Source organism: Rhincodon typus, chromosome 33, assembly GCF_021869965.1.
Source record: "Rhincodon typus isolate 14 chromosome 33, sRhiTyp1.1, whole genome shotgun sequence".
NCBI classification, from domain to species: domain Eukaryota; kingdom Metazoa; phylum Chordata; class Chondrichthyes; order Orectolobiformes; family Rhincodontidae; genus Rhincodon; species Rhincodon typus.
In genome coordinates, this window is record NC_063364.1 from 32097228 (window position 1) to 32112630 (window position 15403).

Here is a 15403-nt window from a genome sequence, read left to right on the forward strand (position 1 = left end):
CTCAATCGCTAATAGAAATATTACAATATAAATGATCTGAAATTTCTTAATAGTGACAGGATATAATTTAAAGTTGAATATATCTGAAAGCTTCTTGACTGTAGATTTATTGTCTGAATGAACGTAACTGCATATGGTATGCAGTAAATTCACTGACTTTGGTCTCGAGTCAAATCTATGCACAAAACTATTTAAAATGGTAACAATTGCTCAGGACTGATTTTAACAGAACACTCATCATATAATGAAGTCTATGATTCATCATTATATATAGCTAGGTTTCCATTGTGACAGGCTCAATAAATGGATAAGATACAGTTGTGGTTTTAGTATTGACTCCAGAATTGAGACTAGAGTTGTGTTATACAGAGAATATATGTGGAATATTCTCAAGACCAAAAATAACACTCCTGAATTGTTAATGTCTACCACTAAGCATATTATTTTCTGAATTTAGTTTAAAAATGAAAATAGTTTAAGGTAGTAAAAGGCCAAGTTGCAGACCACCAAAGGTGAAACTGTAAGAGTTCAGACGTAAAGATTACATGAAGCAAGCATGGACCTGAAATAAAAACCTAGAGGTAACAAGAAGAAGGACTTTTTGGAGACAAGCAATTCAGATATAATGGCTTTAGCCTATGCCCCTGTTGGTGAGGTCATTACAGTGATGTTGTGGTAATTGTTCACCTTTTTCATTCATAGGAAACTGATGTTCTTCAGTGTCTTTGTGTTTGGGTTGTTATGACATCAGATGATGCAATTGTCTCTGAAGTTACAAAACATATTAATGATTCAATAGAATATCATGAATGGAATCTCCATGATCTTTCGCTGATGTGGAAAGTGTTATTGGAAAGAAGAAAAACTAAACCACTTGTTCGAGGATTTCAGCTTTTTCAGAAGGTATTGCATGGTTTTTTATATTTAATATTGCATTTTGAATTTTTAGCTAGCGATAGAACAGTTTGGCACAAATGAATAAACCATTAGAGAGCAAAACTAGGCTCCCTTGTAAGCCATCTCACTGCCAGAGATCCACTGTTTTGGTCCGTCACCAAAACTAACGAATTTCAGTCAGGATAGCAGTTTAGTTGCTATAGATTTCACTTTCCCAGACGTAGGGAGGGTAAAACTGAGCCAGCATTTGCAATGTTAACTGTTGGTGATTCTGGCAGAAAAGTCTGGATTCAGGTGTACTGCTCTTCCAGTAGTTTGAGGTGTACTTTGATGTAGGTTTCCTGCTGGGCGACTTAGGTTTGAGTTAACCTAAAGGTTTGTATCTGCTTATCTCAGTCAGTGACTCATTCAAGTCTGGGTCCAAGCCCCACGCCAAAGCAGAGCTCCAATATTAAGGCTAACAGTTGTAGTTGATACAACTTTGTTGAAGGCTGCATCCTTACTGAGCCAGCAATCCATCATGCAAATAGGAGAGAATGTTGAAAGTCCAAGGTCAAAATTTGAAAGGCAGAGTTCCATGGACAACATTCCTCCCTATGGTAAAGAATTAACTGGCTGTTCCCCTTAATGCTGACTGTGTGATTTTGCAGGCTGCTTTTTACAGAATGGTCACTCCAGAACATTAGTGTTACTGTTGAAGGAATCTGTACCTTTTTGCCAAAATAAGATTTTTTTGTTGTAACTGAACCTAATGGTCACTTCTGTGGTTATTCTCAAAAACAAAATCAATGGCCTGCTCTTTCCTATATCAAGTGATCTTGATTTTTTTTTTTCATTTTTGAAAGGACTGTCCGTGGGTCTACATGTTGGAGATGTATGAACTGTGCACAGAACATAAGAATTATCAAGAATCAAAGTTGAAACTTCAGGAATTCCAGAAATGCTTACTGAATGTGAGTCTGTAATTTGTCGTATTTCTGAGCTAGCTGATCTGCGTGGAGTTGGGAACAGTAGTATATGCTACAGTGATTCTGAGATTGAACTTTCTTGAACATTGCCTGTCTATGTGATGAATCAGAAGTTTTTATAAGTATAGAATCATAGAATGAGCTTTGCACATAAGTGGCCTATTTAGTCCATTCTGCCTGTTTTGGTTCTGTAACAGCTTCTCATGTGGTGCCATTCCCTTGCCTTTTCCTTGTTGACCAGCAATTCCTTTCCCTTGGATAATTAGGCAGTTTTCTTTTGAAAGCCTCAATTTGCATCTACCTTCATCGCACTGAGGTAGCTTTTTGCAGATCCTAACCACATGCTGTGTTTCTCTTGAAAGAAAATTTTCCCCTCTAACTGCTTTCACCCATCATCTTAAGTTGGTGCAACCCTTCTGCCAACAGGAACAGTTTTTCCTTATTCATCACTTTCTTAAGGAGAATAGCCCCAGCTTCTCTAATCTATCCACATGATTTGAAATTCCTCCACCTTGGAACCATTTTTGTGAATCTTTCCTACATCCTTTCATATCTTCCTAAAGTATGCTGCCCAGAATTGCTGCTGCACAATTAAAATCTCTCAAATTAGCGAGAAGAATTTTTTTATTAATGGAAAACTAAAACGATTGCAGGTTAAACATCTCTGCAGCGTGATATGGCACTGTTACAATTCAAGCTATCTCCTACCCACAGCAGAATAAACTGGCTTAGTGAACTGAAACTTGTAGTTCATTACAGGGCATGCTGCCTCATTCAGGTTATGAACAGTTTACCTCTTGTAGCTTTGTTATTTGTTGCAGGGGTCCAATGGGCTGCCTAACATATATTCATTTCCCGAGTGACCAAGATAAAAATCAATAATGTTGGTACTACAAGTAATTTTCCGAATAATTGTTTTCCTTTTGGAATCTTTTGTTCAAGTCATCTTTGCAATTGCTCAACTTAATATAGCAGTTTCAATTTTCAGTCATGAGGCAATTAGTGAGCTAAAGACATTGTAACCAACTCCTAAGATAGGAAGCTGTATTGCTAAAATTCCAAAATAGAACATCTGGGCCACCCATTATTTTGCATATCTGACTTGACACTGGAGTATGGCTGAAAAAAAGACACCATTTTTGTCTAGGACTCATTAGGATAATTCAGAAGAAATAAACTGAAAAGGAAAACAGCATATACCATGTATTAGAGGCAAGTGCTGATTGGTTGACAGGTGAACTCAGTTAGAGGCATTGTCATGACAACTGCACAATGATGATTGACAGTCAACTGCCAAGCTTTGTTTAAATATTTGACCAAGTAGGTTGGCTCAAATTAGTTCAAGCATTGCCCCGAGAACTAAACCAGAGAATGACTGTCACTTATTTTGTTCAACTAAAATAGGTGCTGCATGCCTGTATGTGTGTATGCATTTTTTTCTGTCTGCAAAGAGCAAGGCCTATCTAATAATACTAAATGCAACCAGCAAAATTCATAACATAGCTACCAACATTAGATGTTGCTCAGCGATTGACTTGACATTCTCTAGATAGTACTGAGTATATGAAGAATTATACTGATCACCAGTTTGGGAATATCAGTCTGGCTTAGTGTAGGGCACTTGCACATGCTGGAAGCTATGTGTATTAATACATAGATCCACGAGCCAACCAATTGGCACTCTATCATATTGTATCAATGTTGTTTTTGCTTTAGTTCGGCATTTCATGCAAATTATCCTGATGTGACAAGATGAAAAGCATTGTCAAAATGTTATTTTTCAGCAATGCTGAAGTTTGTGTTGCCAAACAACAGCTTGGCACTTGCAGATTAAGTCCCTTCAATATTTGAGGCATGAACATCTTTTATTCTACAGCCACCCTTGTATATGTTTGTTTAAAACTGAAAACTTTTTTCAATAACTTTGTAGCAAATTAGTGGTGATGTAAATGTCTGGATATGCCTCCTCTTGTCACCCTTGGACATGCTGTCCCTTCAAATTGAAAGGAAATTTCTTGTAAATTTGGATAGGCAATGGATAGAAACTCTGGGTATATGTGCTTTACTCTGTCATAATTCTGACGTTTAGTTAAACACAGACTTTATTGGCAGACTGCAGATTAGTAAAATAATTCTAATTATGGGGGGATAGTAGGCACAAGACTATATGTTCTACCGTTTGAACCTTATTGATACATCAGTGTACTGTCACTTAACTTACTGATTGTAACAGCCAAATATCACCTAAGCCTAGCTGTATGTGTACATTGCCTGATGACAGGAAGCAGTTGTACATTATGAACATTTCATCTCCAAATGTCACATCCTGCGTCTTAATCCTCCTCGGAGATTCATAAGAAAATAAACCCCTTCATATCTCTTCGCTCTCGCAATCCCTGACCCAAGAGCTCATTTCTGGAACTGATCGGGCAATAAAACTGACTGGTCTGAACTGAAAGATATGGTACCTAATAACTTGAGCTGTGAAATGTCTTAAAAATAACTGCCAAACCTTTTGGGAGGGATTGTAAACATTTTAAAATATTTTTTCAGTCAAAAATTTTGCTTTTGTAAACCACCTTGCGGTATATGCAGTTTCTTTTCTTAGAATGTTTAATATTGAAGTTGCCAGAAATGAGATGTTTGTTTCAAAACCTGTGAAGGAATTCAGGGTAATAATTGTTGCTATTGTGTATTTTTTGGAAAACAGTGAGTTGGAACATGGTCGGGGATTGCAATGCAGTCCAAACAGGCAAAAGAATGAATTTCAGGAATCAATGTCACAGGTGGCTTTGTGCCTATTTCGCAGTAAACACAATGCAGAATTCCCATGCCATGCAATTCTGTGTTTGACAATTGATTTAAAATAGGTTCTTCTTGCTTTCACATAGCTGTGACCTTTTTGCTGTACAAGACGTGTGAAGAATTTATTGACCGTATTTTTGCCATAAAAAGGCCTTCAGTCTTACCAAAAAAAAAAACAGTTGTATGATTAAATTCAGCACACTATAGGTCATGAAAACAATTTGCCAGCTAAGAATTCTTTGGCAAATTTTGTACGGGGCAAATTATTTACACCATCAAACTTCACATGGCCATCAATTATGCCCAGTCCCACTAGCTGAATGCTTGATCAGAATTGATCTTAAAGTGGGAGTTGAAATGATGGTACTCCCTTTAAGATCCAAATGGCATTATTTTTAAAATGTGAGCTTCAGAATAGATTCTGTGGCACTTATTAAAATATGACTAGATTCTTGATTCGGCTGATCTCTCCTTGTGCTGATCATAAAATCCTCAAGCCGAATGCCATCTGTGATGTGGTGCTCACCTCTGGCTGCTTCCCAGGATAAAGTTCTGTAAGTGGTGTGTGTGTGTGACAGAATGGTGGAGATGGCTGAGGGGACTAGTTTTTATTGCTATATTCAGTGAAACCCTGTTACAAGAGCAATATCCTTGTGGACCCTGCATTCTCATTTCAGAGATTCAGATTATTTAATGAGCAATTTCTGTTTAAAATATGCAGGTATCTGCAATATGCTGGCCTACAGCTTCCTGTCTTCCTTTGAGCTCTTGTCACTGCAAAATTCTGAGTGCATCCCAGACTTCCCAAGAGCACCAATGGTACAGGGAGTGAGTTAATAGATATCACAACTCATAATAACCCTGCTGCCTCCCTCAACTTCCATCTGCAAAGCCATCGTTAAAAAGGCAAACATAAGAAATTGAATTGTAGGCCATGCAGAATCTTGAGCCTGCTGTGCTAAATCCTGTTTGGCAGATTTCCTACCTCAACTGAACTGTCCCGTATGTTTTCCCCATTTTCCTTGAATCATGAGATCAGCAATCTGCCTGTCCGTGATTTTGAAAACATCAGTAATGGAGCAATGGGAGCCCCTGGGCTAGTGTAGTCCAAAGATTCATAACCCTCTAAATAAAGAAATTTCTCCTTTTCTCAGTCCTAAATAATCAACCCCTTGCAATGAGGTTGATCCCCTTGTCAATTCCCCTTGTCCTCCAACATCAATGACCGAAAGGTGACTATCAACCAGGATCTTCAACTAAACTAAATTAATAACGTAGGTGGAAGAATATAAACAGGGCACTTTGAGGAATCAAAGTTATTTCATCATTTTAAGTTGGGAATATGCTAGAATACTCGCTACTTGGCTGAGTGGATGCAGCAGTAACAACCTTTCGAGGTGTTCACCATTATCTAGGCTGCATTAGTCCACATGATCAACACCCTTGGCATGGAAATGTCTACCTGCCTCTGCCACAATGCTTTGTGCTTCCAGTGTTTACATTGCTGAAACCCTTCCATCAGTACAAGTTGCAGCTTTCATATCTTTATAGCATGAAAACTTTGCGTTCCAAACTAAATGTAAAAGTATGTGTAGTGGCTATTTTAGCCCACACTCCATCTATTTTGCATACCATGGGCTAAAGGGCCCTTTTCCATGCTATAATAATTTATCTATATCTCTCTGTAACCTTCTTATGTCTTCTTCACAACATACTTTCCTGACTATTTTGATGTCTTCTGCAAATTTAGCTAACCTCACTTTGCTCCCCTCGTTTAAATAATTGAGGTAAATTGTAAAAATTTGAGGCCACAGAACTCTGTTCTGTGGGACTCTACTCATGACATTTTACCAATCAGACAAAGATCCATTTGAAGTACTTTACATATATTAAGGCATTCAAGAGGGAATTAGATGATTATCTGAAAAGCAGCAATATGCAGGATTGCTGAGAGAAGACAGGAGGCTAGAATTAAGTGAGATGCTTATTGGGAGAGTCATTGCAGACACAATGGGCTGAATGGCCTTCTATACTAACAATTCTGTAACTCTCTTTCAAAAAGTGTTACCTTTTATGCAGAATTGAAGTTATTCTGCATGTCTTAAAAATGCTTGTTTTGTGTAAACATATAATGCTTACCAAATATTTCTTCCTTTTGTCACAGTTGAAGGCAGCAGATTCAGCAGGTACTGACATCCCATTCCAGTGGATGGAATCACAAGCTGGTATGCTTCTGAAGCTGATGATACAACAGAGTCCAACACAGTATGAACTTGGAAAGCTGCTGCAGATACTGGCAGATGTGGACTGTGCCCTGAAAATAACTGAAGACTTTGGTAAAGTTAATAAAAATTTTACATTTTCTTTTGCACTTTGTGCAACCTCAGGGCATTGAGAGCCACAGTGGTTTTGAAGTGTAGTCACTGTTGCCTTCCTCAAAATGCAGTTGATGCAGAATCTTTAAGTATTTTGAAGGCAGAGGTAGAGAGATTCTTGATTACCAAGGGATTGAAAGATTATCAGGGGTATTCAGGAATATAGAGTTGACATTTAAATCCGATCAGCCACGAGCATTATCGGCTGGAAGGGCCAAAAGGCCTTCTCTCGTTTCTTGTTCGTATGTTGCAATGTAGGTAACACGACCATCAAGTGCTGTGCATCAAACAGTGATGAGGTGATGACCAGATAATCTGCTTAAGTGCTGTTGGTTGATTTTTTAATCATTGAACGATGAGGATGATAAAGACTTGCAGCAAGAATTTAGTGGAATGAAAGTGGACAAGAACATAATGGACATTTTGTGGAAGTTCCCTATTTGTCTGAGAGACTGTTACTTATAACCTGCTCATACTTGTTGCTTGTTGACCAATGGTCAGATACACCACCCCTACATACGCCACTGGAACTCAAGGTTTTAGTTTGAATCTTGTGGGAACCAGATCCTACAATGAAAGCAGAAGTGACATCCACAGCCTGTTGCTGATTGAACACTGCCCACGTATGAACCCTAGATGTGTGTATGGTTCTTTGTGCTTTCTGACAGTTTGGAAGCAATTCTTGTTCACAGACAGGGTACTTCTGGGGAACCGACAGGTGGGAACTAATCTTAGTATAAAATTTCCAACTTTCCTTTTCACGTGAAACTCTTCAACTCATGAATTGTGACTGGGTTGGGAGGGAAGGGGGAACCTGTCAGAAGATTGTGGGTTCACTGCACGCTTGTGAAGAACAAAAAAATTCCTGAATGTTTCCTATCCATGTTTAACCAAATTTTAGGATATTGTGGAGTTTCTAGGTAGTTTGCTGTTTCAATTTGTGATCTATTCAAGCCTCCAAATGAAGTGGAATCTTCAGGTGTATTAGCTATTGCCTTTGTTATATTAATTTTTAAAATTATTTTATTCTGGGTCTGTAGCTATCTTGTTGCTGACTGATCTTTTCTCTTTACTAATAACAAGGTACAAGGATTAAGGTCAAAGTGAATGAATAATTTCTGGATGACTTCATTATTGCTGGAGAATAGAATCTGGTATCAGTTTTAAAAAATGCAGGCTCATGAAATCTACCCACTGCTGCTAGATGAAGTTTATTTCTAAAGTGTTGGGGGGTAGGGATTGCCATGTGGTTTGTATTAATTGTGAAAAGCTTTCATTCTTTGGTAGGGAAATGAAGTTCACGCAGGATAAGCCAAAAATTCAACAGTATGGAAACAATTTTCCATATGCCATGAATCATACAGAAAAGTAATAGCTTACTGTAACTTGTCTCTCTTTGACAATTGGAGTATCACTAAATAGATCTGGGGAACTGCATAACATTAAAATGCTTATTTACAGAGGAACATAATCTGCAAGCTAGGTTTATGTTGAATGATAAACATGTCATCCAGACAAGCCCTTCACAGGGTGAATTTGAGGGAAAGGTGCTTTCATGTGGAACTTTCTGAAGATGTCAAGTGCTGTACTCTTTGACAAGCTAACTAAAAAACAAAACTCTACAGAAATTATTTACTAAGACCCCAGGATTGATTGATTTTGCTGTTAGTGGTGTGTTGCGTAATTGCTCTTGCATGTTCAAATCAACTAATCAATGTAAATGACTAATTAGTTTCTGGAGACCCATTATCAATTAAGTATTTTTGCCTGCAGGAGATCCTGATGAATTGCCAACGGTATGTTTCTGCTTGAATAAGGGAAATGGATCATCTCGTTGAGTTACTTGTCAGTGGTCCAGAAATTAATTTGCACCCATTTTCTGGTATAAACCAAGTGCTGACAGTCTGTATGGGCCTGTGGTGACTAGTGGTGCCAGCTACCTGCAGTTTTAATGTTAATCTAGGAAGTCCACATCTGATTGGACAGTCCAGTAGGATTTACAAACTTCCCTCTGATCCTTTCACAGCCTACCCAGTGGTCTCTTTGAAGGGCTGCTGCTTGGGCTACTACAAAAACAAATGAAAACTTGGCTGAGATTGTGTGCTCTTGTCATTAAATTGTGCTGCAGCTAGGAAAGATGTTTCGTTGTACTTCTAACTTTAGTTACTCAGTCTAGCAAGATAGAAATGAGAATGCGTTTTGTCCATTTTTCAGGCCTAATTCTGATGTAGCATAACTATGTTCAATATATGGCGGTAGCTTCTATCTGACCGATTATGGTTGTACAAGATTTTCAGATTAACCTTCTTGCAACTAGTTGGAACAAAAGAGCACTGAAACAACATTCAATGATTTTATTTCTGCTGCCTCACTTTGTTTCTGTCCTTGGCCTTTGCTTAATTAATGTATCAGGATGTAATGAAGCATCATGTATTACTATAAAACTTGCTGGGTGACACACAGATGACTTTTGTTTTTCATCTAGTTTCTCTCTCTCTTTTTGTACCTTCATTTCCTATACTCCCGTAAACACTGTTTCCACAGCTGTTGGGAGCTCCCTGACTTGAATTTAGAACTAGCATGCTTCTTGGGCTCATTGCTTTGCTTTGAGGCTTCAATCTGCTTTATGTTACGACTTAAGTCCTATTCAATCCCTGCATCTGCTAAACAATTCCTCATTAATGTCATTTTATGGTGCTACATTGCATTTTATTACTGTTTCTGTCTTTGACTTAGTTTCTCGTGGACAATGAGCAGCAAGACTCTGCCACCAGCCCCAGCTCTTTGAGATTTCTTTTGCTCCAGCTGAAACAATTTCTGGCTCTTGTAGGTCCACCTTGTCTTTGGCTGGTACTGTCATCTTTTTCCACCTGGTGGTGTCTTTTTACTACCACTGTAGCTCGGCCAATGTCCAGGAGACACAGAGTGAAAACTGATATCAGTGGTTCTTTATTACAGTGCACCACCGATGCCTCTGAGTCCTCTGCAGTGTTGCCTCGTTGATGATATTGTCTTTCCAAGGGATACCCAGGATCTTGTATAGGCTTTACTGGGGAGAAATACCCAATTGGTGTAACAGCTTTTCTGTTCTCTTCCATGTGTCAATGATCTAAGTTTCAGATCATGGTATGACAATGCGCAAGCAGGATCATATCCTTACAGCCTTGTTGATAGTGTTGAATGCCCATGCCTTGTGGAGCCACTGAAAGACCACTGCTGCTTTACTGATTCACGTGTAGTTGTCAATTTCTACATCCCCCTCCTCAATGTCTCTCTTTAGAGAGGGGAAGTGTTGATGTCCTCACTGCTCTGTTGCCCGATGTGGAAGCATTGTAGCTGACAGTCTCCATTGTTTTGGACTTGTTGTAGCTGATGCTTGGACCAACCTTAGTGTGGCTACTCTCAAGGCTGGTGGCCATGATTTGGAGTGCATGTGATTCATCAGCTAGTGAGGTGGAGTTGCTGCCAAATCAGGTCTGTCAATCAATGGTGGTGCCACAGGTTACCAAAATCTGTACCACTATCACCTTCCTCATGATGAAATCAATAACAAAGAGGAAGTGGATGGGGAGAAAATAAAATGAAATAAAGCCAATTGTAATTGATTGTCCAAAACAAGTACAGAAATTACCAGTTTTTTGTTGAGAAGGATGTGATTTTGAAAATGTTTTCCTGTGAAAACTTACTTTTTAGTTTTAGAAAATGAGACACTCTCCAAAGTTCATTTTAAAGAATCGCTCTGGTTTATCTACTTTCTGGGAAACCAGTTAGTCAGTGATTTTGGAAGCTAGTTGCCTGCTTACTAGGTAATGATATGTGGCAAAGAGGTTTCCACTTGCTTGCATAGGATAGGTAGTCCTCAACCCAGGACTCACTAATGATCATGAATTTCTCAAATTAACATATTGCTTTCATACTATTTTCTTTGTTTTATGTTTCCAAAATAAAATAAATATTGCACAAAAGTATATGTTGTATTGTAATTTTTACACTTTCTAGAGACAATCAATAGTTGTTTGTCTCTTTATAATTAGGTCTGGATTTCCGAAAACTGAGCAGACTCAGTCAGCTCCTGCAAGACACCTCGATCTCTATTGATCCTTCCCTCCTTGTTGACTACAGCACAGGCACTTTGCAGAATGTATGTGGACAAATTCTGGACCAACTGCAGAAGAAAGGACTTCTTGCTTTAGCTAGACAAGTGGCTGACCTAGGCCAGCTTCCGGTAGACCACTTAGTGGTCTATGAGGTAATATTTTATATTTCCCAAATATTTAACTTTTAAAACTCAAACTTAAAAATGGTACTACTACTGCACATTTTTTTTTTGGCAAAGTCATGGAGAATTGGGAGTTGAAGGGTTGAAAAGCTTTTTTCAGATTAAATTCAAGTTGAAAGTTCCTACTGAGTAGAGACTGAGTAAATTGGGATTATATTCATTGGAATTCAGAAGATTGAGTGGGGATCTTATAGAAACATATAAAATTATGAAGGGAATAGATAAGGTAGAAGTAGAGAGGATGTTTCCACTGGCAGGTGAAGCCAGGACAAGAGGGCATAGCCTCAAGATTAGAGGGAGCAGATTTAGGACTGAACTGAGAAGGAATTTCTTCACGCAGAGGGTTGTTAATCTGTGGAATTCCTTGCCCAGTGAAGTAGTTGACGCTACTTCAGTAAATGTTTTTTAAAAAAAAAGGTAAATTTTTTTTGAACAATAAAGGAATTAAGGGATACGGTGAGAATGCGGGTAAGTGGATCTGAGTCCACGAAAGGATCAGCCATGATGTTATTGAATGGCGGAGCAGGCTCGAAGGGCCATAAGGCCTACTCCTGCTCCTAGTTCTTATGTTCTTTATGTTATGTACATTAATTCAATACAAGTTTTTAGTTCGAGAAGAGATGCACTCCATATTTGTCACCAAATGGAGCGTGGCATAATGTTTGCTTGACGTTGGAGAATCTATGGAATTGTTGGCTCTTGATTGCTTACGTTAGTGAATTTGCCATTCTGCAATCCATTGCTTAAAGGAAAATGCAACATGAAATCCAGAAACTTTCCTGTAGGAAAACAAAACAATAATAGCCTGATCGATTTCACGCACATTTTGGCAGAAGACTATGCATGAATTGCCTGTGATTGACCCGCGGCATGGTAAAACATAGGAACGGAGATGGGAAAACCAAAAATGGGAATTTGTACCCTAACTCATACCAGTAATTGCAATATTTTACACACATCTCTAGTATTTAATTTCTTTTTCTCTCAAAGGTCACTCAGGAGCTACAAAATTTGAAGCAATGTGGTCAATGGCAAAGGAAGGAGACCAGGATAAATTTTTGGAAGAAATGCCATGATTGTTTCAAAAATTACTTGATATCCAATGTAGTTGCCTCTGAATTCTTTCTGGCCCAGGTCAACGAGATACCAATAATTAAAACACAACTGCCTCCAGCTTTCAAAGAACAGTCTGTGAACATTCAGGAAAGATGTCTGCTGTTGACCATGGCCGGCCATTGGATGTCACAAAGCAATCCCCCAATCCTGGACCAGTTGGAAGAGCTGGAGAAGAGGATTTGGTTGTGTCGTATCAGTCAGCAGACCTTGCTAATGTCCACAACTTCAAGATTTTCCTGGCAGGTTTCAGTCTGTGGTGAAATAACTTTTGATGAAGCCATCAAAGAGTTCGTATTCTCAAAACTGCCTGCTCTGAACTCGCCAAAGTATCTCCAGCTTGAAGGGTTTCCCGACAAGGACATGGCTTCCAGCTGTGCACTGGACACTGCAGAAAGAGAGGCTCTTAATATTTTGATCGGCGAGTTGTTAGATGGAGGCTGCGTTCATGAAGCCAGTAGAGTCTGTAGATATTTTGAATTTTACAACCAAGACACATCTCTCGTTCTCCACTGCAGAGCCTTGGCTTCAGGAGAACTACAAACAGTAGATTTTCACCCCTCAATGCAGATCATATTTAACGGAGAGATAGGATTCCATCGAAAAAGGATTCCAAGTTGTAAGTTAGCTTATTTGTACTTTTCTGAAATAGAACATAGAAACTTGCAGCACAAATGATGTCTTTTATCTCATTCTGTCAGCACTGGCTCCCTGGAAAATTACTTGTGCTTTGTCCCGCACCCCTGCCTTTTGGAGATCCTCACTCTCCAATACCTTTCTTTTTAAAATGGTTTATGGGATCAGCTTCTACCACCTTTTCCAGTGGAGCAGTTTATGTCCTGACAAATAAATTGTCATCTCATTAATAAAGGAAAAAAGGGACTGAGTATGCAGTGGTAACCCAATGATGCAACAGGTCGAACTGCTGTACCACAAAGCACTGGGATTTTGGTTAGTTATCTTGGTTTGGGTGAGGTAACAGCAAATTGTGTAATTTATGGAGTACCTTTGGTGTAAAAGTTCCCAAGACACTTCACAGAAGTATTATAAAACAAAAGCTGTCATTGAAACAGAAAAAAGGAAATTTTTGATTAGCTGACTGGATGTTTGGTCAGAGAGGTATTTTATAAATTTTTAAGGAGGGTATTAAAGGTGGAAATGAAGTGGATACACTTTAAGGGATATGGAGGGTATTCCAGAGGTTGTGGCCTAAACAATTGACGACAGCACTGCCACCAACATTACAGCGGTTAAAACTCGGGATGCCCAAGAGAACAGAATTGGAGGTAAATACATAGTTCAGGGTTGTGGGGCTCGCGCAGATTATAGAGGTAAGGAGGGAGTGACGTCATACAGGAATTTGAATTGCCAGTGGAAAATAGGAGGTGGTAAGAGTTAAGACCTGAGTATCAGTTTTGGCTGAAGATGTTGGAATAGCCAGATGTTGGACTAACAAAGGCACAAATAAGTGAAAATGAAAGGCAAAACAAAGTAAGAGTACTCCTATTTATATGCATGCTATCTTAAATACACTGTATTTCATTTATAGGTTTGTCTATTTCATACAACATTCAGTAACCAAAGGCTTTTGTCTTTGACTTAATGAAGTTTGTTTATTGTTAGTGGATGCAGATGTACAAGTGTGTTTACTGTCACCCTAAGAGGCCTCATAAAATTGTAACTTTTTATGTAGATAATAAACTAAAGTAGAAAAGGAAATATTAACTTGGGTTGAGAGGTGATAAATCCTTTGCTAGTTTAGTCCAGATACAATATAGACATTAAAATCAGCAGGCAATTCAGTGATTGATTGAGTATTACTACTCAGTATACGGGGAGGCGATGGCCTAGTGCTATCATCGCTGGGCTGTTAATCCAGAGGCCCAGGTAATGTTCTGGGGACCTGGGTTGAATCCCACCACGGCAGGTAGTGCAATTTGAATTCAATAAAATATCTGGAATTAAGAATCTAATGATGACCGTGAATCCATTATCGAATGTCAGAAAAACCCATCTGGCTCACCAATGCCCTTTAGGGAGGAAACTGCCTTCCTTACCTGGTCTGGCCTACATGTGAGTCCACAGCAATGTGGTGGACTCTGAATTGCCGGTGGGCCATAAATGCTGCCTGGTCATCTTGTGAATGAATAAAGAAACTCAAAATCTCTCCATGATGTAATTTTCCATTAGTTGTCAGCTGGCTACTAATGATTATCACTGAGCTTTATAGTTTTATGGATAGCTAAACGGGAGTTGGGAATTGTAGCCCTGAAGAGTTCTGGTTGCACTTTGGAAAAATGATGCGTTCCGGGACCTCTCCGAAAGTGTAGGACCAGTGCTTCGTTATTGTGAGTTGGAATTGCAGAGAACAAAGGACTAATCTAGATTTACAACCTACTTTGCCAGAGAAGAAAACTTTTCTATCTTGGAATGTGGCTGTTGTATAAAATGTCACATACCAAGATGGGATGAGTGAGACTTGTTATCAAGATTTGGGTTGAGACATTTGTGGGAATGATAGACGGAGCATTCCTTCCAACAATCTCTCTCTTCAGAAGATTGTTATTCATTTAAACTATTGCACTGGCATGCATGTGCGTGTTGTTTTCTGTACCTCCATTTTCGGTTTTTAGTTTGACAAATTTGCATCTCTAATTCTAAACTGTTAAGTGACTGAATGAGACTGTGTAAACATTTGACTTGACAGAATTCAATGCAAATTTGCAATATGTTCCCATGCCGCTTGTACACTTGCAATCAATTCTTTTTGCCTTCCTCAGTGAGCAGTATAGCTTCATCATTTGGCCAGTATTCTGAAGAAGACAGTGTTAAAGACCAGGTCGTTAAGGATCTTCAAATTCTCACAAATGAGTGCCATCACGGCAAAGGTTATTGTCGTCAGGTTCTTAGCTTGTATCAACTCTCAAAGGTACTGGCGTTGACCTTTTCTCAATATAATTTGTGAT

General features: G+C 38.8%; 1 protein-coding gene across 1 annotated transcript in view; it reads left to right on the plus strand.

Annotated features, from left to right (window-relative positions):
- Positions 1 to 15403, plus strand: part of spg11 (SPG11 vesicle trafficking associated, spatacsin) — a 121847-nt gene that overhangs the window by 76948 nt on the left and 29496 nt on the right. The window contains exons 21-26 of the mRNA XM_048615764.1: positions 703 to 903; positions 1743 to 1850; positions 6835 to 7006; positions 11080 to 11294; positions 12315 to 13056; positions 15218 to 15366. Coding sequence (XP_048471721.1) covers positions 703 to 903; positions 1743 to 1850; positions 6835 to 7006; positions 11080 to 11294; positions 12315 to 13056; positions 15218 to 15366 — 1587 coding nt within the window. The remainder of the gene's footprint in view (positions 1 to 702; positions 904 to 1742; positions 1851 to 6834; positions 7007 to 11079; positions 11295 to 12314; positions 13057 to 15217; positions 15367 to 15403) is intronic.